Source organism: Oncorhynchus gorbuscha, unplaced genomic scaffold (assembly GCF_021184085.1).
Source record: "Oncorhynchus gorbuscha isolate QuinsamMale2020 ecotype Even-year unplaced genomic scaffold, OgorEven_v1.0 Un_scaffold_2714, whole genome shotgun sequence".
NCBI lineage: Eukaryota > Metazoa > Chordata > Actinopteri > Salmoniformes > Salmonidae > Oncorhynchus > Oncorhynchus gorbuscha.
Window position 1 is genome coordinate 20,018 of NW_025747149.1, and position 27,370 is coordinate 47,387.

The 27,370-nt window shown below is 50.2% G+C and overlaps 1 protein-coding gene across 1 annotated transcript in view; it reads right to left on the reverse strand.

Annotated features, from left to right (window-relative positions):
• Window positions 1-7,059: 7,059 nt before the first annotated feature.
• LOC124026385 (protein FAM83G) overlaps window positions 7,060-27,370 on the reverse strand; it is a 28,066-nt gene continuing 7,755 nt past the window's right edge. Inside the window, exons 3-6 of the mRNA XM_046339407.1 lie at window positions 19,070-19,194; window positions 14,426-14,921; window positions 11,351-12,430; window positions 7,060-7,233 (exon numbers count right to left, since the gene is read on the reverse strand). Of these exons, the coding sequence (XP_046195363.1) occupies window positions 7,060-7,233; window positions 11,351-12,430; window positions 14,426-14,921; window positions 19,070-19,194 (1,875 nt within the window). The remainder of the gene's footprint in view (window positions 7,234-11,350; window positions 12,431-14,425; window positions 14,922-19,069; window positions 19,195-27,370) is intronic.

Here is a 27,370-nt window from a genome sequence, read left to right on the forward strand (position 1 = left end):
GTAAAGGGTCTGAAGACTGTAAATGTAAAGGGTCTGAAGACTGTAAATGTAAATGGTCAGAAGACTGTAACTGTAAAGGGTCTGAATACTGTAAATGGTCTGAAGATAGTAAATGTAAAGGGTCTGAAGACTGTAAATGTAAAGGGTCTGAAGACTGTAAATGTAAAGGGCCTGAATACTGTAAATGTAAAGGGTCTGAATACTGTAAATGTAAAGGGTCTGAAGACTGTAAATGTAAAGGGTCTGAAGACTGTAAATGTAAAGCGTCTGAATACTGTACATGTAAAGGGTCTGAAGACTGTACATGTAAAGGGTCTGAAGACTGTAAATGTAAAGGGTCTGATGACTGTAAATGTAAAGGGTCTGAAGACTGTAAATGTAAAGGGTCTGAAGACTGTAAATGTAAAGGGTCTGAAGACTGTAAATGTAAAGGGTCTGAAGACTGTAAATGTAAAGGGTCTGAAGACTGTAAAGAGGGTCTGTAAATGTAAAGGGTCTGAAGACTGTAAATGTAAAGGGTCTGAAGACTGTAAATGTAAAGGGGTCTGTAAAGACTGTAAATGTAAAGGGTCTGAATACTGTAAATGTAAAGGGTCTGAATACTGTAAAGGGTCTGAAGACTGTAAATGTAAAGGGTCTGAATACTGTAAATGTAAAGGGTCTGAAGACTGTAAAGGGTCTGAAGACTGTAAATGTAAAGGGTCTGAATACTGTAAATGTAAAGGGTCTGAATACTGTAAAGGGTCTGAAGACTGTAAATGTAAAGGGTCTGAATACTGTAAATGTAAAGGGTCTGAAGACTGTAAATGTAAAGGGTCTGAAGACTGTAAATGTAAAGGGTCTGAATGAAGACTGTAAATGTAAAGGGTCTGAAGACTGTAAATGTAAAGGGTCTGAAGACTGTAAATGTAAAGGGTCTGAAGACTGTAAATGTAAAGGGTCTGAAGAAATGTAAAGGGTCTGAAGACTGTAAATGTAAAGGGTCTGAAGACTGTAAATGTAAAGGGTCTGAAGACTGTAAATGTAAAGGGTCTGAAGACTGTAAATGTAAAGGGTCTGAAGACTGTAAAGGGTCTGAAGACTGTAAATGTAAAGGGTCTGAAGACTGTAAATGTAAAGGGTCTGAAGACTGTAAATGTAAAGGGTCTGAAGACTGTAAATGTAAAGGGTCTGAAGACTGTAAATGTAAAGGGTCTGAAGACTGTAAATGTAAGGGTCTGAAGACTGTAAATGTAAAGGGTCTGAAGACTGTAAATGTAAAGGGTCTGAAGACTGTAAACTGTAAAAAGGGTCTGAAGACTGTAAATGTAAAGGGTCTGAAGACTGTAAATGTAAAGGGTCTGAAGACTGTAAATGTAAAGGGTCTGAAGACTGTAAATGTAAAGGGTCTGAACTGTAAATGTAAAGGGTCTGAAACTGTAAATGGGTCTGAAGACTGTAAATGTAAAGGGTCTGAAGACTGTAAATGTAAAGGGTCTGAAGACTGTAAATGTAAAGGGTCTGAATACTGTAAAGGGTCTGAAGACTGTAAATGTAAAGGGTCTGAAGACTGTAAATGTAAAGGGTCTGAAGACTGTAAATGTAAAGGGTCTGAATACTGTAAATGTAAAGGTCTGTACTGTAAAGGGTCTACTGTAAATGTAAAGGGTCTGAAGACTGTAAATGTAAAGGGTCTGAAGACTGTAAATGTAAAGGGTCTGAATACTGTAAAAGGGTCTGAATACTGTAAATGTAAAGGGTCTGAACTGTAAACTGTAAATGTAAAGGGTCTGAAGACTGTAAATGTAAAGGGTCTGAAGACTGTAAATGTAAAGGGTCTGAAGACTGTAAATGTAAAGGGTCTGAATACTGTAAATGTAAAGGGTCTGAAGACTGTAAATGTAAAGGGTCTGAAGACTGTAAAGGGTCTGAAGACTGTAAATGTAAAGGGTCTGAAGACTGTAAATGTAAAGGGTCTGAAGACTGTAAATGTAAAGGGTCTGAAGACTGTAAATGTAAAGGGTCTGAAGACTGTAAATGTAAAGGGTCTGAAGACTGTAAATGTAAAGGGTCTGAAGACTGTAAATGTAAAGGGTCTGAAGACTGTAAATGTAAAGGGTCTGAAGACTGTAAATGTAAAGGGTCTGAAGACTGTAAATGTAAAGGGTCTGAATACTGTAAATGTAAAGGGTCTGAAGACTGTAAATGTAAAGGGTCTGAATACTGTAAATGTAAAGGGTCTGAATACTGTAAATGTAAAGGGTCTGAAGACTGTAAATGTAAAGGGTCTGAAGACTGTAAATGTAAAGGGTCTGAAGACTGTAAATGTAAAGGGTCTGAAGACTGTAAATGTAAAGGGTCTGAAGACTGTAAATGTAAAGGGTCTGAAGACTGTAAATGTAAAGGGTCTGAAGACTGTAAATGTAAAGGGTCTGAAGACTGTAAATGTAAAGGGTCTGTACTGTAAATGTAAAGGGTCTGAAGACTGTAAATGTAAAGGGTCTGAAGACTGTAAATGTAAAGGGTCTGAAGACTGTAAATGTAAAGGGTCTGAAGACTGTAAATGTAAAGGGTCTGAAGACTGTAAAGGGTCTGAAGACTGTAAATGTAAAGGGTCTGAAGACTGTAAAGGGTCTGAAGACTGTAAATGTAAAGGGTCTGAAGACTGTAAAGGGTCTGAAGACTGTAAATGTAAAGGGTCTGAAGACTGTAAATGTAAAGGGTCTGAAGACTGTAAATGTAAAGGGTCTGAAGACTGTAAATGTAAAGGGTCTGAAGACTGTAAATGTAAAGGGTCTGAAGACTGTAAATGTAAAGGGTCTGAAGACTGTAAATGTAAAGGGTCTGAAGACTGTAAATGGGTCTGAAATGTAAAGGGTCTGAAGACTGTAAATGTAAAGGGTCTGACTGTAAATGTAAAGGGTCTGAAGACTGTAAATGTAAAGGGTCTGAATACTGTAAATGTAAAGGGTCTGAAGACTGTAAATGTAAAGGGTCTGAAGACTGTAAATGTAAATGTAAAGGGTCTGAAGACTGTAAATGTAAAGGGTCTGAATACTGTAAATGTAAAGGGTCTGAAGACTGTAAATGTAAAGGGTCTGAAGACTGTAAATGTAAAGGGTCTGAAGACTGTAAATGTAAAGGGTCTGAAGACTGTAAATGTAAAGGGTCTGAATACTGTAAATGTAAAGGGTCTGAAGACTGTAAATGTAAAGGGTCTGAAGACTGTAAATGTAAAGGGTCTGAAGACTGTAAATGTAAAGGGTCTGAAGACTGTAAATGTAAAGGGTCTGAAGACTGTAAATGTAAAGGGTCTGAAGACTGTAAATGTAAAGGGTCTGAAGACTGTAAAGGGTCTGAATACTGTAAATGTAAAGGGTCTGAAGACTGTAAATGTAAAGGGTCTGAAGACTGTAAATGTAAAGGGTCTGAATACTGTAAATGTAAAGGGTCTGAAGACTGTAAAGGGTCTGAAGACTGTAAATATAAAGGGTCAGAATACTGTAAATGTAAAGGGTCTGAAGACTGTAAAGGGTCTGAAGACTGTAAATGTAAAGGGTCTGAAGACTGTAAAGGGTCTGAAGACTGTAAAGGGTCTGAAGACTGTAAATGTAAAGGGTCTGAAGACTGTAAAGGGTCTGAACACTGTAAATGTAAATGTGACGATTGCAAATCATTCTAAACCTGTTTTTGCTTTGTCATTTAGGTGTATTGTGTGTAGATCAGGGGCGAAAAAAACAATTTAATCCATTTTAGAATAAGTCTGAAACGTAACAAAATGTGGACAAAGTCAAGGGCTTGGAATACTTTCTGAATGTACTGTACTAGCTACATGCTATTGGTACACTGACCAGGTAACCTCTAACCCCTGACCTTTAACTCCTAACAGTAAAAACCAACCAACAAAGTTCAGTCAAGATCACTTTATTTATAACATTCTCCTTACGTTTTAACAACGTTCATGTCCAACATTGGCAAAAATCTGCCATTGTTTCAAAACGTTACTCACGCCCCCATAGTCCCAGTAACCAATCAGAGTGAGCGTTAGGCCACTCAGAGTCTCTCCAGCCGAGTAAAACGTTACTCACGCCCCCATAGTCCCAGTAACCAATCAGAGTGAGCGTTAGGCCACTCAGAGTCTCTCCAGCCGAGTAAACCTAGCTGGTCAGACTACGGGGGCCTGGAGAGGACATCCCTCTCAAACAGAGGAAAATCAAATAAATCCTTAAATCTTAAGGTTTCAACAAATGTCCAGATTACGTCCAGATCGCCCCATTGGCCAGATTATGTCCAGATCGCCCCATTGGCCAGATTACGTCCAGATCGCCCCATTGGCCAGATTACGTCCAGATTGCCCCATTGGCCAGATTACGTCCAAATCGCCCCATTGGCCAGATTACGTCCAGATCGCCCCATTGGCCAGATTACGTCCAGATCGCCCCATTGGTCAGATTACGTCCAGATCGCCCCATTGGCCAGATTACGTCCAGATCGCCCCATTGGCCAGATTACGTCCAGATCGCCCCATTGGTCAGATTACGTCCAGATCGCCCCATTGGCCAGATTACGTCCAGATCGCCCCATTGGCCAGATTACGTCCAGATTGCCCCATTGGTCAGATTACGTCCAGATCGCCCCATTGGCCAGATTACGTCCAGATCGCCCCATTGGCCAGATTACGTCCAGATCGCCCCATTGGTCAGATTACGTCCAGATCTCCCCATTGGCCAGATTACGTCCAGATCGCCCCATTGGTCAGATTACGTCCAGATCGCCCCATTGGCCAGATTACGTCCAGATCGCCCCATTGGCCAGATTACGTCCAGATCGCCCCATTGGCCAGATTACGTCCAGATCGCCCCATTGGCCAGATTATGTCCAAATCGCCCCATTGGCCAGATTACGTCCAGATCGCCCCATTGGCCAGATTACGTCCAGATCACCCCATTGGCCAGATTACGTCCAGATCGCCCCATTGGCCAGATTACGTCCAGATCGCCCCATTGGTCAGATTACATCCAGATCGCCCCATTGGCCAGATTACGTCCAGATCGCCCCATTGGCCAGATTACGTCCAGATCGCCCCATTGGCCAGATTACGTCCAGATCGCCCCATTGGTCAGATTACGTCCAGATCGCCCCATTGGTCAGGAAAGGCCATGTTAAAAAAACAACATCATTAAAACATTTTTCTGGCAAACATTCAAAAACCAGCTGGAAAATGTCCTGCAAACATTCAATTCATGTGACAGTAGATAGACAGTAGACAGACATCCAGACAAGGTTAGTTAAAGAAAGAGTCACGTTGTATCGGTCTTGGTCCTGCAGCTATCACGTTGTACCAGAGTGAGTCTGTCTTGGTCCTGCAGCTATCACGTTGTATCAGAGTGAGTCTGTCTTGGTCCTGCAGCTATCACGTTGTACCAGAGTGAGTCTGTCTTGGTCCTGCAGCTATCACGTTGTACCAGAGTGAGTCTGTCTTGGTCCTGCAGCTATCACGTTGTATCAGAGTGAGTCTGTCTTGGTCCTGCAGCTATCTTGGTCCTGCAGCTACGTTGTACCAGAGTGAGTCTGTCTTGGTCCTGCAGCTATCACGTTGTACAGAGTGAGTCAGTATCAGAGTGAGTCTGTCTTGGTTCCTGCAGCTATCACGTTGCAGAGAGTCACGTTGTATCACGTTGTATCAGAGTGAGTCTGTCTTGCAGATACCTGCAGTTACTGCATCGTCTTGTATCATGTTCATCTGCAATATTCTCTGTTCATCCTGCTCCTTGTGGCAACATATTGCTGAGTCTCATTTTCGACATTCAGATAACATTCTTTAAACAATAGAGAAACATCCAAATGTCCAGTCAAGTTACTCATCTAGTCAGAGCAACCAATCAGACTCATGATCTAGTCAGAGCAACCAATCAGACACATGATCTGAACAGGCAACAATGCAGTCTCATTTTCAGACATTCAGATAACATTCTTTAAACAATCAGAGAAATCAGTCCAATCCAGACACATGATCTAGTCAGAGCAACCAATCAGACACATGATCTAGTCAGAGCAACCAATCAGACACATGATCTGAACAGAGCAACCAATCAGACACATGATCTGGACAGAGCAACCAATCAGACACATCATCTAGTCAGAGCAACCAATCAGACACATAGTCAAGTCAGAGCAACCAATCAGACACATGATCTAGTCAGAGCAACCAATCAGACACATGATCAAGTCAGAGCAACCAATCAGACACATGATAAAGTCAGAGCAACCAATCAGACACATTGATCTGTCAACTTCCAATCAGACCCATTGATCCAGACAGAGTCAAACCAATCAGTCCCATTGGTCCATGAGTTAATCCTAGCCGACCTCCTTGTTGGACATGTCTGAACAGGCAACCAATCATTGGTCAGTTTGGAGAAGGACACGCCCATAGCTCCTGCCGGATTGGATGCTCGACGTGGGGAGGCGTGGCCAGGGGAAAGTCCCACCCCTTTGTAGGAAGGGCTGTGATCGTGGCAACCAATCAGACAGTGATTGGCCCATAGCGATGTCCTCCAATCACGATGCTAGTGGCGAGCGGTGGACACTTCCTGGTTTGGCAATCATGACTTTAGCCAATCTGGCACCCATGATCAAACAACTAGAGAGTCAGAGCAACCAATCAGACTGAGTCAGAGAGAGCAACGTTAGACTGAGTCAGAAAACAACAACATTCAGTTACATTGTCTGTCTAACTTCCTGCTAGCCGTCCCATTGGTCCAGACATTAGTCAAACCTAGCCGTCCCATTGGTCCATACATTAGTTAATCCTAGCCGACCTCCTTGTTGTCAAGCGACGCTTTCGTCTGTGAGGCTATATACCGCCCCCTCAGTGGTTGATTGGTCAGTTTGGAGAAGGACAGTCAGCCCAGGAGCTCCTGCCGAGATTGGATGCGTCGACGAGTCAGAGGGAGGCGTGGCGTTAGACTGAGTCAGAGAGAAGCGTTAGACCCCTTTGTCAGGAAGGGCTGACTGAGTCAGTGAGAGAGGGGCGTTAGACCGGTCAGGAGAGGGAGCGTTAGACCGAGCGAGGGAGCGTTAGACTGAGTCAGAGGAGGGCTGCAGTGATTGGCCCTGCAAGTAGCGATGTCCTCCAATCGCAGGGAACGATGCTAGTGGCGAGCGGTGGACACTTCCTGGTTTGGCAATGATGACTTTAGCCCTGCCCCTCTGGCGCCCATCACGACCTGGCGACCTGGAGCTCTGAAACAACTAGAGAGTCAGAGAGAGAGGGAGCGTTAGACTGAGTCAGAGAGAGAGAGGGAACGTTAGACTGAGTCAGAGCGTTAGACTGAGTCAGAGAGAGAGGGAGCGTTAGACTGAGTCAGAGGGAGCGTTAGACTGAGTCAGAGAGAGGGAGCGTTAGACTGAGTCAGAGAGAGAGGGAGCGTTAGACTGAGTCAGTGAGAGGGAGCGTTAGACTGAGTCAGAGAGAGAGGGAGCGTTAGACTGAGTCAGAGAGAGAGGGAGCGTTAGACTGAGTCAGAGAGAGAGGGAGCGTTAGACTGAGTCAGAGAGAGAGAGGGAGCGTTAGACTGAGTCAGAGAGAGGGAGCGTTAGACTGAGTCAGAGAGAGGAGGGAGCGTTAGACTGAGTCAGAGAGAGGGAGCGTTAGACTGAGTCAGAGAGAGAGGGAGCGTTAGACTGAGTCAGAGAGAGAGGGAGCGTTAGACTGAGTCAGAGAGAGGGAGCGTTAGACTGAGTCAGAGAGAGAGGGAGCGTTAGACTGAGTCAGTGAGAGAGGGAGCGTTAGACTGAGTCAGAGAGAGAGAGGAGCGTTAGACTGAGTCAGAGAGAGAGGGAGCGTTAGACTGAGTCAGAGAGAGAGGGAGCGTTAGACTGAGTCAGAGAGAGAGAGGGAGCGTTAGACTGAGTCAGTCAGAGAGAGGGAGCGTTAGACTGAGTCAGTTAGAGAGGGAGCGTTAGACTGAGTCAGTGAGAGAGGGAGCGTTAGACTGAGTCAGTGAGAGAGGGAGCGTTAGACTGAGTCAGAGAGAGGGAGCGTTAGACTGAGTCAGAGAGAGAGGGAGAGTTAGACTGAGTCAGAGAGAGAGGGAGCGTTAGACTGAGTCAGAGAGAGAGGGAGAGTTAGACTGAGTCAGTGAGAGAGGGAGGGAGCGTTAGACAGACACTCACAGACACAGTGTACTGCCTGACTACAGTTAGATCTACATACTAACACACTGCCCTGACCCATACTGCCTGACTACAGTTAGATCTACATACTAACACACTGCCCTGACCCATACTGCCTGACTACAGTTAGATCTACATACTAACACACTGCCCTGACCCATACTGCCTGACTACAGTTAGATCTACATACTAACACACTGCCCTGACCCATACTGCCTGACTACAGTTAGATCTACATACTAACACACTGCCCTGACCCATACTGCCTGACTACAGTTAGATCTACATACTAACACACTGCCCTGACCCATACTGCCTGACTACAGTTAGATCTACATACTAACACACTGCCCTGACCCATACTGCCTGACTACAGTTAGATCTACATACTAACACACTGCCCTGACCCATACTGCCTGACTACAGTTAGATCTACATACTAACACACTGCCCTGACCCATACTGCCTGACTACAGTTAGATCTACATACTAACACACTGCCCTGACCCATACTGCCTGACTACAGTTAGATCTACATACTAACACACTGCCCTGACCCATACTGCCTGACTACAGTTAGATCTACATACTAACACACTGCCCTGACCCATACTGCCTGACTACAGTTAGATCTACATACTAACACACTGCCCTGACCCATACTGCCTGACTACAGTTAGATCTACATACTAACACACTGCCCTGACCCATACTGCCTGACTAACACAGTTAGATCTACATACTAACACACTGCCCTGACCCATACTGCCTGACTACAGTTAGATCTACATACTAACACACTGCCCTGACCCATACTGCCTGACTACAGTTAGATCTACATACTAACACACTGCCCTGACCCATACTGCCTGACTACAGTTAGATCTACATACTAACACACTGCCCTGACCCATACTGCCTGACTACAGTTAGATCTACATACTAACACACTGCCCTGACCCATACTGCCTGACTACAGTTAGATCTACATACTAACACACTGCCCTGACCCATACTGCCTGACCATACTGCCTGACTACAGTTAGATCTACATACTAACACACTGCCCTGACCCATACTGCCTGACTACAGTTAGATCTACATACTAACACACTGCCCGACTACAGTTAGATCTACATACTAACACACTGCCCTGACCCATACTGCCTGACTACAGTTAGATCTACATACTAACACACTGCCCTGACCCATACTGCCTGACTACAGTTAGATCTACATACTAACACACTGCCCTGACCCATACTGCCTGACTACAGTTAGATCTACATACTAACACACTGCCCTGACCCATACTGCCTGACTACAGTTAGATCTACATACTAACACACTGCCCTGACCCATACTGCCTGACTACAGTTAGATCTACATACTAACACACTGCCCTGACCCATACTGCCTGACTACAGTTAGATCTACATACTAACACACTGCCCTGACCCATACTGCCTGACTACAGTTAGATCTACATACTAACACACTGCCCTGACCCATACTGCCTGACTACAGTTAGATCTACATACTAACACACTGCCCTGACCCATACTGCCTGACTACAGTTAGATCTACATACTAACACACTGCCCTGACCCATACTGCCTGACTACAGTTAGATCTACATACTAACACACTGCCCTGACCCATACTGCCTGACTACAGTTAGATCTACATACTAACACACTGCCCTGACCCATACTGCCTGACTACAGTTAGATCTACATACTAACACACTGCTCTGACCCATACTGCCTGACTCGTTATTACACAGGACTGTTTCTATTGGTCATGAAGACACTCTTTATTTTCTCATACATTCGTGTGTGTGTGTGTGTGTGTGTGTGTGTGTGTGTGTGTGTGTGTGTGTGTGTGTGTGTGTGTGTGTGTGTGTGTGTGTGTGTGTGTGTGTGTGTGTGTGTGTTTAGGTCATCGTGCAGAGGTCCCTGTCAGCTAAGAACCTGTCTCATGCCAAAGGAGCTTCTATCCTGGCGTCCTACCTCAAGATGTTACCCTTCATATTCATCATACTTCCAGGCATGATCAGCAGAGCTCTGTACCCAGGTAACACCCAGCCCCCTGTACCCAGGTAACACCCAGCCCTCTGTACCCAGGTAACACCCAGCCCCCTGTACCCAGGTAACACCCAGCCCCCTGTACCCAGGTAACACCCAGCCCCCTGTACCCAGGTAATACCCAGCCCCCTGTACCCAGGTAACACCCAGCCCCCTGTACCCAGGTAACACCCAGCCCCCTGTACCCAGGTAACACCCAGCCCCCTGTACCCAGGTAACACCCAGCCCTCTGTACCCAGGTAACACCCAGCCCCTGTACCCAGGTAACACCCAGACCCCTGTACCCAGGTAACACCCAGACCCCTGTACCCAGGTAACACCCAGACCCCTGTACCCAGGTAACACCCAGACCCCTGTACCCAGGTAACACCCAGACCCCTGTACCCAGGTAACACCCAGCCCCCTGTACCCAGGTAACACCCAGCCCCCTGTACCCAGGTAACACCCAGCCCCCTGTACCCAGGTAACACCCAGCCCCCTGTACCCAGGTAACACCCAGCCCCCTGTACCCAGGTAACACCCAGCCCCCTGTACCCAGGTAACACCCAGCCCCCTGTACCCAGGTAACACCCATCCCCCTGTACCCAGGTAACACCCAGCCCTCTGTACCCAGGTAACACCCAGCCCTCTGTACCCAGGTAACACCCAGCCCTCTGTACCCAGGTAACACCCAGCCCTCTGTACCCAGGTAACACCCAGCCCTCTGTACCCAGGTAACACCCAGCCCCTGTACCCAGGTAACACCCAGCCCACTGTACCCAGGTAACACCCAGCCCCCTGTACCCAGGTAACACCCAGCCCCCTGTACCCAGGTAACACCCAGCCCCCTGTACCCAGGTAACACCCAGCCCTCTGTACCCAGGTAACACCCAGCCCTCTGTACCCAGGTAACACCCAGCCCCCTGTAACCAGGTAACACCCAGCCCCCTGTACCCAGGTAACACCCAGCCCCCTGTACCCAGGTAACAAAAGGTCTAATCTGGTCCTCTCCTAGTGAGGGTTATTAACCCACGGTGTCTCCACCTGTCTGATGTGTCTGTTGACCCCTAGGTCTAATCTGGTCCTCTCCTAGTGAGGGTTATTAACCCACGGTGTGGGTGTCTCACCTGTCCGATGTGTCTGTGTGGCTGAGGGCGTGTCTGTTGGCCCCTTCGGTCCTGTGATTGGCTCATTAGAACTCCCCTGTCGTCTGATTGCCTGTGAGGCCGAAGGTCCAGCATGCTCTGGGAGAACCTCGCCATCACATTGACTCCATTTCCATGACGATGACCCTTGCCAACCCGGCCCAACTCTGCTGTTAACCCATTGGCCACCGGGGAGGATTCTGTGGGGTCTGATTCGTTGCACTCGTAGTATAAGTCGTCAGACGACGTGTTATTGGCTGTCTGGTCACATAGCGCCGTGGTGCTGCCATTATCGTCATGACTACTGCTGCCCCGCCTCCCCTCTAGCCCCTCCTCCAGCCACTCCTCCTCCTCTAGCCACTCCTCCTCCTCCTCGTCTCTCTGCCCATGGCGGGACTTGGTATCCATCAGTGTTTCTGATTGGCTGATGGAGGCAGGCGGTGTCCCTGATTGGCTGATGGAGGCAGGCGGTGTCCCTGATTGGCTTTCAGTCCTGGGGACCAGGCTGACCTGTGGTTGGCCAGACTGGTGAGAATGGGCAGGGCTAATGAGGAGCTGCAGGGTGCGAGGTTTAGGGACTGGAGGGACGGAGGGGTTTATGTCAGGCGTATCAGGGTTCTGTGTATCAGGGTTCTGTGTATCAGGGTTCTGTGTATCAGGGTTCTGTGTATCAGGCGTATCAGGGTTCTGTGTATCAGGGTTCTGTGTATCAGGCATATCAGGGTTCTGTGTATCAGGCATATCAGGGTTCTGTGTATCAGGGTTCTGTGTATCAGGCATATCAGGGTTCTGTGTATCAGGGTTCTGTGTATCAGGGTTCTGTGTATCAGGCATATCAGGGTTCTGTGTATCAGGCATATCAGGGTTCTGTGTATCAGGGTTCTGTGTATCAGGCATATCAGGGTTCTGTGTATCAGGGTTCTGTGTATCAGGCGTGTGTTTGTCGTGCTGTGTATTCCGTAGAGTAGCAGTCTCAGGTAGGGGTTTCTCAGGCAGGCTGAAGGGAGAGCTGAACCTGATGGCCTGGCTGGTCTCAAACTGTTGACTTCTCTGGAGGTGGACCTGTTAACAGTCAGAAACATTATCAGTCAGGTCCTACACATGTTACATGTGTTAGAGAAAGGGTGAGGAGAGAGGGTTAGGGTGAGGAGAGAGGGTGAGGGTGAGGAGAGAGGGTTAGGGTGAGGAGAGAGGGTGAGGAGAGAGGTTTAGGGTGAGGAGAGAGGGTGAGGAGAGAGGGTGAGGGTGCGGAGAGAGGGTGAGCGTGAGGGAGAGGGTGAGGGTGAGGAGAGAGGGTGAGGAGAGAGGGTTAGGGTGAGGAGAGAGGGTTAGGGTGAGGAGAGAGGGTTAGGGTGAGGAGAGAGGGTTAGGGTGAGGAGAGAGGGTGAGGAGAGAGGGTTAGGGTGAGGAGAGAGGGTGAGGAGAGAGGGTTAGGGTGAGGAGAGAGGGTGAGGAGAGAGGGTTAGGGTGAGGAGAGAGGGTGAGGAGAGAGGGTTAGGGTGAGGAGAGAGGGTGAGGAGAGAGGGTTAGGGTGAGGAGAGAGGGTGAGGAGAGAGGGTTAGGGTGAGGAGAGAGGGTGAGGAGAGAGGGTGAGGAGAGAGGGTGAGGGTGAGGAGAGAGGGTGAGGAGAGAGGGTGAGGAGAGAGGGTGAGGAGAGAGGGTGAGGAGAGAGGGTTAGGGTGAGGAGAGAGGGTGAGGGTGAGGAGAGAGGGTGAGGAGAAAGGGTTAGGGTGAGGAGAGAGGGTTAGGGTGAGGAGAGAGGGTTAGGGTGAGGAGAGAGGGTTAGGGTGTGGAGAGAGGGTTAGGGTGAGGAGAAAGGGTTAGGAGAAAGGGTTAGGGTGAGGAGAGAGGGTGAGGGTGAGGAGAGAGGGTTAGGGTGAGGAGAAAGGGTGAGGGTGAGGAGAGAGGGTTAGGGTGAGGAGAGAGGGTTAGGTTGAGGAGAGAGGGTTAGGGTGAGGAGAAAGGGTTAGGGTGAGGGGAGAGAGTTAGGGTGAGGAGAGAGGGTGAGGAGAGAGGGTTAGGGAGGGTGAGGGGAGAGGGGGTGAGAGGGGGAGAGGGTTGAGGAGAGAGGGTTAGGAGAGGGAGAGAGGGTGAGAGAGGGAGGGTGAGGAGAGAGGGTTAGAGAGAGGAGAGAGAGGGAGGGAGAGAGGGTTAGGGTGAGGGAGAGGGTGAGGAGAGAGGGTGAGGAGAGAGGGTTAGGGTAGAGGAGAGAGGGTGAGGAGAGAGGGTGAGGGTGAGGAGAGAGAGGGTTAGGAGAGGAGAGAGGGTGAGGAGAGAGGGTGAGGAGAGAGGGTTAGGGTGAGGAGAGAGGGTGAGGAGAGAGGGTGAGGAGAGAGGGTTAGGAGAGGAGAAAGGGTGAGGAGAGAGGGTTAGGGTGAGGAGAGAGGGTTAGGAGGAGAGAGGGTGAGGAGAGAGGGTTAGGGTGAGGAGAGAGGGTGAGGAGAGAGGGTGAGGGTTAGGGTGAGGAGAGAGGGTGAGGAGAGAGGGTTAGGGTTAGGGTGAGGAGAGAGGGTGAGGAGAGAGGGTTAGGGTGAGGAGAGAGGGTGAGGAGAGAAGGTTAGGGTGAGGAGAGAGGGTGAGGAGAGAGGGTTAGGAGAGAGGGTTAGGAGAGGAGAGAGGGTGAGGAGAGAGGGTGAGGAGAGAGGGTGAGGAGAGAGGGTTAGGAGAGGAGAAAGGGTGAGGAGAGAGGGTTAGGGTGAGGAGAGAGGGTGAGGAGAGAGGGTTAGGAGAGGGGAAAGGGTGAGGAGAGAGGGTTAGGGTGAGGAGAGAGGGTGAGGAGAGAGGGTGAGGGTGAGGAGAGAGGGTTAGGAGAGGGGAAAGGGTGAGGAGAGAGGGTTAGGGTGAGGAGAGAGGGTGAGGAGAGAGGGTGAGGAGAGAGGGTGAGGGTGAGGAGAGAGGGTGAGGGTGAGGAGAGAGGGTTAGGGTGAGGAGAGAGGGTTAGGAGAGGGGAAAGGGTGAGGAGAGAGGGTTAGGGTGAGGAGAGAGGGTGAGGAGAGGAGAGAGGGTGAGGAGAGAGGGTTAGGAGAGGGGAAAGGGGAACAGTAGAGAGTAACAAACCTGTTGGGGGCGGGACGCGTCTCTCACGTTGATGAAGCCAATCACGTCGCGGGGGGGGTCTGGCTCCGGCCAGGTGGGCAGGTATGGGATCAGGTACACCTTCTCCAGATTGGCTAGTCCTGGGTGGAGGGGCGGGGCCTCCACTGGCTCTCTGGCAGGCTTTAGAACCCGTCCCAGTGGATTTTGGGTAGTGGAGTTCTTGTTGCTAGAGTTGTTAGCAGAGCTAGCTGGGCTAGCATTGTTAGCTTTAGCCTGTGACGTAACTAGGGCGTATTTAGGGTTGATTAGTTTCCTAGCAACGGCTGCGGAGACCGGGGCGGGGGTGGTGATGGGGGTGAGGTCAGGGATAGGCTCCTCCTCCAGCGGAACCTTGGCGAGGGACACACCCCTAGAGGTCATGTAGAGGTCACGGAACTGTTTGTCGAACGTCTCAACTGCCTGACCGCTCAGAACCGTGATCAGGTTCCGGTCCAGACGAGACGCCGACCACGTGAAGCTGAGGAGAGAGAACATACAGGGTCAGGGGTCAGGGTACCTGTATCATCCAGTCACAGCTCTGTCTACCAGCATGTATCTCTGACTGAGAGGGTCAGAGGTCAGGGTACCTGTATGATCCAGTCACAGCTCTGTCTACCAGCATGTATCTCTGACTGAGAGGGTCAGAGGTCAGGGTACCTGTATGATCCAGTCACAGCTCTGTCTACCAGCATGTATCTCTGACTGAGAGGGTCAGAGGTCAGGGTACCTGTATGATCCAGTCACAGCTCTGTCTATCAGCATGTATCTCTGACTGAGAGGGTCAGGGGTCAGGGTACCTGTATGATCCAGTCACAGCTCTGTCTATCAGCATGTATCTCTGACTGAGAGGGTCAGGGGTCAGGGTACCTGTATGATCCAGTCACAGCTCTGTCTATCAGCATGTATCTCTGACTGAGAGGGTCAGGGGTCAGGGTACCTGTATGATCCAGTCACAGCTCTGTCTCTGTCTACCAGCATGTATCTCTGACTGAGAGGGTCAGAGGTCAGGGTACCTGTATGATCCAGTCACAGCTCTGTCTATCAGCATGTATCTCTGACTGAGAGGGTCAGAGGTCAGGGTACCTGTATGATCCAGTCACAGCTCTGTCTACCAGCATGTATCTCTGACTGAGAGGGTCAGAGGTCAGGGTATGATCCAGTCACAGCTCTGTCTACCAGCATGTATCTCTGACTGAGAGGGTCAGAGGTCAGGGTATGATCCAGTCACAGCTCTGTCTACCAGCATGTATCTCTGACTGAGAGGGTCAGGGGTCAGGGTATGATCCAGTCACAGCTCTGTCTACCAGCATGTATCTCTGACTGAGAGGGTCAGGGGTCAGGGTACCTGTATGATCCAGTCACAGCTCTGTCTCTGTCTACCAGCATGTATCTCTGACTGAGAGGGTCAGAGGTCAGGGTACCTGTATGATCCAGTCACAGCTCTGTCTACCAGCATGTATCTCTGACTGAGAGGGTCAGAGGTCAGGGTACCTGTATGATCCAGTCACAGCTCTGTCTACCAGCATGTATCTCTGACTGAGAGGGTCAGGGGTCAGGGTACCTGTATGATCCAGTCACAGCTCTGTCTACCAGCATGTATCTCTGACTGAGAGGGTCAGGGGTCAGGGTATGATCCAGTCACAGCTCTGTCTATCAGCATGTATCTCTGACTGAGAGGGTCAGGGTACCTGTATGATCCAGTCAGCTCTGTCTACCAGCATGTATCTCTGACTGAGAGGGTCAGGGGTCAGGGTACCTGTATGATCCAGTCACAGCTCTGTCTCTGTCTACCAGCATGTATCTCTGACTGAGAGGGTCAGAGGTCAGGGTACCTGTATGATCCAGTCACAGCTCTGTCTATCAGCATGTATCTCTGACTGAGAGGGTCAGAGGTCAGGGTATGATCCAGTCACAGCTCTGTCTACCAGCATGTATCTCTGACTGAGAGGGTCAGGGGTCAGGGTACCTGTATGATCCAGTCACAGCTCTGTCTCTGTCTACCAGCATGTATCTCTGACTGAGAGGGTCAGAGGTCAGGGTACCTGTATGATCCAGTCACAGCTCTGTCTATCAGCATGTATCTCTGACTGAGAGGGTCAGAGGTCAGGGTACCTGTATGATCCAGTCACAGCTCTGTCTACCAGCATGTATCTCTGACTGAGAGGGTCAGAGGTCAGGGTATGATCCAGTCACAGCTCTGTCTACCAGCATGTATCTCTGACTGAGAGGGTCAGAGGTCAGGGTATGATCCAGTCACAGCTCTGTCTACCAGCATGTATCTCTGACTGAGAGGGTCAGGGGTCAGGGTATGATCCAGTCACAGCTCTGTCTACCAGCATGTATCTCTGACTGAGAGGGTCAGGGGTCAGGGTACCTGTATGATCCAGTCACAGCTCTGTCTACCAGCATGTATCTCTGACTGAGAGGGTCAGAGGTCAGGGTACCTGTATGATCCAGTCACAGCTCTGTCTACCAGCATGTATCTCTGACTGAGAGGGTCAGAGGTCAGGGTACCTGTATGATCCAGTCACAGCTCTGTCTCTGTCTACCAGCATGTATCTCTGACTGAGAGGGTCAGGGGTCAGGGTACCTGTATGATCCAGTCACAGCTCTGTCTCTGTCTACCAGCATGTATCTCTGACTGAGAGGGTCAGAGGTCAGGGTACCTGTATGATCCAGTCACAGCTCTGTCTATCAGCATGTATCTCTGACTGAGAGGGTCAGAGGTCAGGGTACCTGTATGATCCAGTCACAGCTCTGTCTATCAGCATGTATCTCTGACTGAGAGGGTCAGAGGTCAGGGTACCTGTATGATCCAGTCACAGCTCTGTCTATCAGCATGTATCTCTGACTGAGAGGGTCAGAGGTCAGGGTACCTGTATGATCCAGTCACAGCTCTGTCTACCAGCATGTATCTCTGACTGAGAGGGTCAGGGGTCAGGGTACCTGTATGATCCAGTCACAGCTCTGTCTCTGTCTACCAGCATGTATCTCTGACTGAGAGGGTCAGGGGTCAGGGTATGATCCAGTCACAGCTCTGTCTATCAGCATGTATCTCTGACTGAGAGGGTCAGAGGTCAGGGTACCTGTATGATCCAGTCACAGCTCTGTCTACCAGCATGTATCTCTGACTGAGAGGGTCAGGGGTCAGGGTACCTGTATGATCCAGTCACAGCTCTGTCTACCAGCATGTATCTCTGACTGAGAAGGTCAGAGGTCAGGGTACCTGTATGATCCAGTCACAGCTCTGTCTACCAGCATGTATCTCTGACTGAGAGGGTCAGAGGTCAGGGTATGATCCAGTCACAGCTCTGTCTCTGTCTACCAGCATGTATCTCTGACTGAGAGGGTCAAAGGTCAGGGTACCTGTATGATCCAGTCACAGCTCTGTCTATCAGCATGTATCTCTGACTGAGAGGGTCAGAGGTCAGGGTACCTGTATGATCCAGTCACAGCTCTGTCTATCAGCATGTATCTCTGACTGAGAGGGTCAGAGGTCAGGGTACCTGTATGATCCAGTCACAGCTCTGTCTATCAGCATGTATCTCTGACTGAGAGGGTCAGAGGTCAGGGTATGATCCAGTCGCAGCTCTGTCTACCAGCATGTATCTCTGACTGAGAGGGTCAGGGGTCAGGGTACCTGTATGATCCAGTCACAGCTCTGTCTCTGTCTACCAGCATGTATCTCTGACTGAGAGGGTCAGGGGTCAGGGTACCTGTATGATCCAGTCACAGCTCTGTCTCTGTCTATCAGCATGTATCTCTGACTGAGAGGGTCAGAGGTCAGGGTATGATCCAGTCACAGCTCTGTCTACCAGCATGTATCTCTGACTGAGAGGGTCAGGGGTCAGGGTATGATCCAGTCACAGCTCTGTCTATCAGCATGTATCTCTGACTGAGAGGGTCAGAGGTCAGGGTACCTGTATGATCCAGTCACAGCTCTGTCTATCAGCATGTATCTCTGACTGAGAGGGTCAGAGGTCAGGGTACCTGTATGATCCAGTCACAGCTCTGTCTATCAGCATGTATCTCTGACTGAGAGGGTCAGAGGTCAGGGTATGATCCAGTCACAGCTCTGTCTACCAGCATGTATCTCTGACTGAGAGGGTCAGGGGTCAGGGTATGATCCAGTCACAGCTCTGTCTACCAGCATGTATCTCTGACTGAGAGGGTCAGAGGTCAGGGTACCTGTATGATCCAGTCACAGCTCTGTCTATCAGCATGTATCTCTGACTGAGAGGGTTAGAGGTCAGGGTATGATCCAGTCACAGCTCTGTCTACCAGCATGTATCTCTGACTGAGAGGGTCAGAGGTCAGGGTACCTGTATGATCCAGTCACAGCTCTGTCTCTGTCTACCAGCATGTATCTCTGACTGAGAGGGTCAGGGGTCAGGGTACCTGTATGATCCAGTCACAGCTCTCTCTCCGTCTATCAGCATGTATCTCTGACTGAGAGGGTCAGAGGTCAGGGTACCTGTATGATCCAGTCACAGCTCTGTCTCCGTCTACCAGCATGTATCTCTGACTGAGAGGGTCAGAGGTCAGGGTACCTGTATGATCCAGTCACAGCTCTCTCTCCGTCTATCAGCATGTATCTCTGACTGAGAGGGTCAGAGGTCAGGGTACCTGTATGATCCAGTCACAGCTCTGTCTCCGTCTACCAGCATGTATCTCTGACTGAGAGAACCTCGGACCTTCTGAGCCGAGCGAGTGTAGAACTCTACTCCTTCACTACATCGCACACGCAGGTTCTAGAGGACAGAGAACACACACACATGAATATATACACATATTAATATACACACACACACACACACACACACACACACACACACACACACACACACACACACACACACACACACACACACACACACACACACACACACACACACACACACACACACACACACACACACACACACACACACACACACACACACACACACACACGAATATATACACACACATTAATATACACACACACACACACACCCATGTTATTATAACCTGTTGCAGTTAACAGCCTGCAGTTCCACTGAAAACCAGATAATTACAAAGTATTACATACTAACCCTACATGACACTGGGGAGAAAACGGGGTCAAAGTAACTAAAATAATTACTTTATAAAAACATTATATATATATAAAACATGATTTAATACCACAACACAAGATCTTTAAAAAATAAACCTGCAGTATTCTGAAACTTAAGTCTGGTGTGTGTGTGTGTGTGTGGTGTTAGTCTCTCTAATAAGGGTGTGGCGTTAGGAGGAGCAATGCCTCTTGGGTAATATTGCTTTACCGAAGGAAAATGTCCCCAGTGCAGTAAAACTAGAGATGGAGGGATAGGTGTGGGGGTGGGAGAAAATGGGGAGGGGGAGAAGAGAACAGCAGAGAGAGAGAAGGGGAGGGAGAGAGAGAAGGGGGAGGGAGAGAAGTGGGGAGGGAGAGAGAAGGGGAGGGAGAGAGAGAAGGGGGGAGGGAGAGAGAGAAGGGGGAGGGAGAGAGAAGAGAACAGCGGAGAGAGAGAAGGGGAGGGAGAGAGAGAGGGGGAGGGAGAGAGAGAAGGGGGAGGGAGAGAGAGAAGAGGGAGGGAGACAGAAGGGGAGGGAGAGAGAGAAGGGGGAGGGAGAGAGAGAAGGGGGAGAGAGAGAAGGGGAGAGAGAGAGAGAAGAGACAGCGGAGAGAGAGAGAGAAGGGGAGGGGAGAGAGAGAAGAGAGAGAGAGAGAAGGGGGGAGAGAGAGAAGGGGAGGGGGAGGGGGAGAGAGAGAAGGGGGGGAGAGAGAGAGAGAAGGGGGAGAGAGAGAGAAGGGGAGAGAGAGAAGGGGGAGGGAGACAGAAGGGGGAGGGAGAGAGAGAAGGGGAGGGAGAGAGAGAAGGGGAGGGAGAGAAGAAGGGGGAGAGAGAGAAGGGGAGGGGAGAGAAGGGGAGGGAGGAGAGAAGGGGAGAGAGAGAGAAGGGGAGGGAGAGAGAAGAGGGAGAGAGAGAGAGAAGGGGGAGAGAGAGAAGGGAGGGAGAGAGAAGAGAACAGCAGAGAGAGAGAGGGGGAGGGAGAGAGAAGGGGAGGGAGAGAGAGAAGGGGGAGAGAGAAGAGAACAGCAGAGAGAGAGAAGGGGGAGGGAGAGAGAGAAGGGGGAGGGAGAGAGAGAAGGGGGAGGGAGAGAGAAGGGGGGGAGAGAGAGAAGAGAACAGCAGAGAGAGAGAGAAGGGGAGGGAGAGAGAAGGGGGAGGGAGAGAGAAGGGGAGGGAGAGAGAAGAGAACAGCAGAGAGAGAGAAGGGGGAGGGAGAGAGAAGAGAGAGAGAGAAGGGGGAGGGAGAGAGAGGGGGGGGAGAGAGAAGAGAGAGAGAGAGAGAAGGGGGGAGGGAGAGAGAAGGGGAGGGAGAGAGAGAAGGGGAGGGAGAGAGAAGGGGGGGGAGAGAGAAGAGAACAGGAGAGAGAGAGAAGGGGGAGAGAACAGGGGAGGGAGAGAGAGAAGGGGGAGGGAGAGAGAAGGGGAGGGAGAGAGAAGAGAACAGCAGAGAGAGAGAAGGGGGAGAGGAGAGAAGGGGAGGGAGAGAGAAGGGGAGGGAGAGAGAGAAGGGGGAGGAGAGAGAGAAGAGAACAGCAGGAGAGAGAAGGGGGAGAGAGAGAGAGAAGGGGAGGAGAGAGAAGGGGGAGGGAGAGAGAAGGGGGAGGGAGAGAGAAGGGGGGGAGAGAGAGAAGGGAACAGAGAGAGAGAAGGGGAGGGAGAGAGAAGGGGGAGGGAGAGAGAAGGAGGGAGAGAGAAGGGGGAGAGAGAGAGAAGGGGGAGGGAGAGAGAAGGGGAGGGAGAGAGAAGGGGGAGGGAGAGAGAAGAGAACAGCAGAGAGAGAGAGGGGGAGGGAGAGAGAAGGGGAGGGAGAGAGAAGGGGAGGGAGAGAGAAGGGGGAGAGAGAGAGAAGGGGAGGGAGAGAGAAGGGGAGGGAGAGAGAAGAGAACAGCAGAGAGAGAGAAGGGGGGAGAGAGAGAGAAGGGGGGGGAGAGAGAGAAGGGGGAGGGAGAGAGAACAGAGAACAGGGAGAGAGAGAAGTGGGGAGGGAGAGAGAAGGGGAGGGGAGAGAGAAGGGGGAGGAGAGAGAGAAGGGGGAGGGGAGAGAAGGGGGAGGGAGAGAGAAGAGAACAGCAGAGAGAGAGAGAGGGGAGGGAGAGAGAAGGGGAGGAGAGAGAGAAGGGGGAGGGGAGGGAGAGAGAAGGGGAGGGAGAGAGACAGAGAACAGCGGGAGAGAGAGAAGGGGGAGGGAGAGAGAGAAGGGGGAGAGAGAGAAGGGGGAGGGAGAGAGAAGAGAGAACAGCGGAGAGAGAGAAGGGGAGGGAGAGAAGTGGGGAGGGAGAGAGAAGGGGGAGAGAGAAGGGGGAGGGAGAGAGGGGAGGGAGAGAGAAGGGGAGGGAGAGAGAAGGAGGGAGAGAGAGAGAGAGAGGGGAGAGAGAGAAGGGGGGAGAGAGAGAAGGGGGAGGGAGAGAGACAGAGAACAGCGGAGAGAGAGAAGGGGGAGGAGAGAGAGAAGGGGGAGGGAGAGAGAGAGGGGGAGGGAGAGAAGTGGGGGAGAGAGAGAAGGGGAGGGAGAGAGAGAAGGGGGAGGGAGAGAGAGGGGAGAGAGGGAGAGAGAAGGGGGAGGGAGAGAGAAGGGGGAGGGAGAGAGAAGGGAGGAGGGAGAGAGAAGGGGAGGGAGAGAGAAGAGAACAGCAGAGAGAGAGAAGGGGGGGAGAGAGAGAAGGGGGAGGAGAGAGAGAAGGGGGAGGGAGAGAGAGAGGGAGAGACAGAAGGGGAGGGAGAGAGAAGGGGGAGGGGAGAGAGAACAGAGAGAGAGAGAAGGGGGAGAGAGAGAGAGGGGGGGAGAGAGAAGAGGGAGGGAGAGAGAAGGGGAGGGAGAGAGAAGGGGAGGGAGAGAGAGAAGGGGAGGGAGAGAGAGAAGGGGGAGGGAGAGAGAAGGGGGAGGGAGAGAGAAGAGAACAGAGAGAGAGAGAGGGGGAGAGAGAGAGGGGGAGGGAGAGAGAAGGGGAGGGAGAGAGAAGGGGGAGGGGGAGAGAAGGGGAGGGAGAGAGAAGAGAACAGCAGAGAGAGAGAAGGGGGAGAGAGAGAGAAGGGGGGGAGAGAGAAGGGGAGGGAGAGAGAGGGGGAGGGAGAGAGAAGGGGGGGGGAGAGAGAGAAAGCGGAGAGGAGAGAGAGAAGGGGGAGGGAGAGAGAAGAGAGAGCAGCGGAGAGAGAAGAGAAGAGAGAGAAGGGGAGGGAGAGAGAAGGGGAGGGAGAGAGAAGGGGAGAGAGAGAAGGGGGAGGGAGAGAGAGAGAACAGCGGAGAGAGAGAAGGGGGAGGGAGAGAGAGAAGGGGAGGAGAGAAGTGGGGAGGGAGAGAGAGGGGGAGGGAGAGAGAGAAGGGGAGGGAGAGAGAGAAGGGGAGGGAGAGAGAGAGAACAGAGGAGAGAGAGAAGGGGAGGGAGAGAGAAGGGGAGGAGAGAGAGAGAAGGGGAGGGAGAGAGAGAAGGGGGAGGGAGAGAACAGAGAACAGCGGAGAGAGAAGGGGGAGGGGAGAGAAGGGGAGGGAGAGATGAGGGGGGAGGGAGATTGTGATGGATCAGAAGGGGAGGGAGAGAGAGAAGGGGGAGGGAGTCAGAGAAGAGAATTGGATGAGAGAATGGGGGGGAGGGAGAGAATAAGGGGAGGGACAGAGAAGAGAGAGTCAAGAGAGAAACAGGAGAGAGGGAGAGAGAAGGGGGAGAGAGAGAGAAGGGGAGGGAGATTTAATTGACAGAGAGAGAGAGTGGGTTTGAGAGAGAACAGAGAACAGCGGAGAGAGAGAAGGGGAGGGAGAGAGAAGTGGGAGAAGAGAGAAGAGCAGAGAGAAGGGGGAGAGAGAGAAGGGGAGGAGAGAGAACAGAGAACAGCGGAGAGAGAGAAGGGGAGGGAGAGAGAAGAGAACAGCGGAGAGAGAAGGGGAGAGAGAACAGAGAACAGCGGAGAGAGAGAAGGGGAGGGAGAGAGAGAGGGGAGAGAGAGAGATAACAGCGGAGAGAGAGAAGGGGAGGAACAGACAGACAGAGAGAGAAGAGACAGAGAGAGAGAAGGGGACAGAGAGAGAACAGAGAGACAGCGGAGGAGAGAGAGACAGACAAACTGCAGAACTAGTTCCTCTATTCTCCACAGAATACAGACAGACAGAGAGATAACAGACAGACAGAGAGATAACAGACAGACAGAGAGGGATACATAGGATAGAGAAGAGAACAGCGGAGAGAGACAGAGAGATAACAGAGAGACAGCGGAGAGAGAGAAGGGGGAGGGAGAGAGAACAGAATACAACATACAGAGAGATAACAGGGGAGGAGAGAGAGACAGAGAACAGCGGAGAGAGAGAAGGGGGGGAGAGAGAGAAGAGAGACAGCGGAGAGAGAAGGGGGAGGGAGAGAGAGAAGAGGACAGCGGAGAGAGAGAAGGGGGAGGGAGAGAGAGAAGAGGACAGCGGAGAGAGAGAAGCTCTGATCATTTAGGAGGTGGGAGGTTGTCAGTATATTCGTTAAGTATTCAGACTCCTTCCATGTTTCCACATTCTGTTACATTACAGCCTTTCTAACATGGATTAAACAAATATGTTTCCTCATCAATCTAATTATTGGGTATTGTGATGTCATTATGGGGTATTGTGATGTCATCATGGGGTATTGTGATGTCATTATGGGGTATTGTGATGTCATTATGGGGTATTGTGATGTCATTATGGGGTATTGTGTGTAGAAAAAGGCTGTAACGTAAAACAAAATGTGTTAAAAGTCAAGGGGTCTGAATACCTTCCCAATGTACTGTCTTTAGAGTGTTGTCTATGTGGTTGATTTAATTGTGTTTGTGTGTGCGTGCGTGTGTGTGTTTGTGTGTGTGTGCGTGTGTGTATTTTCACGTGCGTGTGTCTAATTGACTGCAGCAGCAGTATGGAATGTGTTGAATGTTCTTCTGGAAGCTTCTGAAACTAAAACACTAACTACTCCAAGAGTTAAGCTGCAGAACGAGTTCCTCTGTTCTCCACAGAATACATACAGACAGAGAGATAACAGACAGACAGACAGAGAGATAACAGACATACAGAGAGATAACAGACAGACAGAGAGACAGACAGAGAGATAACAGACAGACAGAGAGAGAGATGACAGACAAACTGCAGAACTAGTTCCTCTATTCTCCACAGAATACAGACAGACAGAGAGATAACAGACAGACAGAGAGATAACAGACAGACAGAGAGAGATAACAGACAGACAAACTGCAGAACTAGTTCCTCTATTCTCCACAGAATACAGACAGACAGAGAGATAACAGACAGACAAACTGCAGAACTAGTTCCTCTATTCTCCACAGAATACAGACAGACAGACAGAGAGATAACATACAGACAGAGAGATAGCAGACAGACAGAGAGATAACAGACAGACAAACTGCAGAACTAGTTCCTCTATTCTCCACAGAATACAGACAGACAGAGAGATAACAGACAGACAGAGAGATAACAGACAGACAAACAGAGAGATAACAGACAGACAAACTGCAGAACTAGTTCCTCTATTCTCCACAGAATACAGACAGACAGAGAGATAACATACAGACAGAGAGATAGCAGACAGACAGATATCAGACAGACAAACTGCAGAACTAGTTCCTCTATTCTCCACAGAATACAGACAGACAGAGAGATAACAGACAGACAAACAGAGAGATAACATACATACATACAGAGAGATAACAGACAGACAGAGAGAATACAGACAGACAGACCAGACGGACCAAACAAACAGCTCAAAGGAACAGAGAAAAGGGAAAGGAAACAAGACAGTCGGTCAGGACTACAACCAGACAGACAGACAGAGACAAGACAGTCTGTCAGGACTACAACCAGACAGACAGACAGAGACAAGACAGTCTGTCAGGACTACAACCAGACAGACAGACAGAGACAAGACAGTCGGTCAGGACTACAACCAGACAGACAGACAGAGACAAGACAGTCTGTCAGGACTACAACCAGACAGACAGACAGAGACAAGACAGTCGGTCAGGACTACAACCAGACAGACAGACAGAGACAAGACAGTCGGTCAGGACTACAACCAGACAGACAGACAGACAGAGACAAGACAGTCGGTCAGGACTACAACCAGACAGACAGACAGAGACAAGACAGTTGGTCAGGACTACAACCAGACAGACAGACAGACAAAGACAGTCGGTCAGGACTACAACCAGACAGACAGAGACAAGACAGTCGGTCAGGACTACAACCAGACAGACAGAAGGTAACAAGACAGTCGGTCAGGACTACAACCAGACAGACAGACAGGACAAGACAGTCCTGTCAGGACTACAACCAGACAGACAGACAGAGCAAGACAGTTGGTCAGGACTACAACCAGACAGACAGTAGAGACAAGACTTGTCAGGACTACAACCAGACAGACAGACAGAGACAAGACAGTCGGTCAGGACTACAACCAGACAGACAGACAGACAGAGACAAGACAGTCGGTCAGGACTACAACCAGACAGACAGACAGACAGAGACAAGACAGTCTGTCAGGACTACAACCAGACAGACAGACAGAGACAAGACAGTCTGTCAGGACTACAACCAGACAGACAGACAGACAGAGACAAGACAGTCTGTCAGGACTACAACCAGACAGACAGACAGACAGAGACAAGACAGTCGGTCAGGACTACAACCAGACAGACAGACAGAGACAAGACAGTCGGTCAGGACTACAACCAGACAGACAGACAGAGACAAGACAGTCGGTCAGGACTACAACCAGACAGACAGAAGACAAGACAGTCGGTCAGGACTACAACAGACAGACAGACAGACAGAGACAAGACAGTCTGTCAGGACTACAACCAGACAGACAGACAGACAGAGACAAGACAGTTTGTCAGGACTACAACCAGACAGACAGAGACAAGACAGTCGGTCAGGACTACAACCAGACAGACAGACAGAGACATGACAGTCGGTCAGGACTACAACCAGACAGACAGACAGACAGAGACAAGACAGTCGGTCAGGACTACAACCAGACAGACAGACAGAGACAAGACAGTCTGTCAGGACTACAACAGACAGACAGACAGACAGAGACAACCAGACAGACAGAAGGTCAGTCGGGACTACAACAGACAGACAGACAGAGACAAGACAGTTGGTCAGGACTACAACCAGACAGACAGAGACAAGACAGTCGGTCAGGACTACAACCAGACAGACAGAGACAAGACAGTCGGTCAGGACTACAACCAGACAGACAGACAGAGACAAGACAGTCGGTCAGGACTACAACAGACAGACAGACAGACAGAGACAAGACAGTTTGTCAGGACTACAACCAGACAGACAGACAGAGACAAGACAGTTTGTCAGGACTACAACCAGACAGACAGACAGAGACAAGACAGTCTGTCAGTCAGGACAGACAGACAGACAGACAGAGACAAGACAGTAGTCAGGACTACAACAGACAGACAGACAGAGACAAGACAGTCTGTCAGGACTGCCCTGACCACCAGACAGAGAACACAGACGAAACCAGACAGACAGACAGAGACAAGACAGTCTGTCAGGACCCAGACAGAGACAGACAGACAAGACAGTCTGTCATCTTAATACAGACAGACAGACAGATTTCAAGAAGTCTGTCAGGACTACAACCAGACAGACAGACAGACAGACAGATAAAGACAGTCTGTCAGGACTGAAACCAGACAGACAGACAGACAGAGACAAGACAGTCGGTCAGGACTACAACCAGACAGACAGACAGAGACAAGACAGTCTGTCAGGACTACAACCAGACAGACAGACAGACAGATACATGACAGTCTGTCAGGACTACAACCAGACAGACAGACAGAGACAAGACAGACAGTCTGT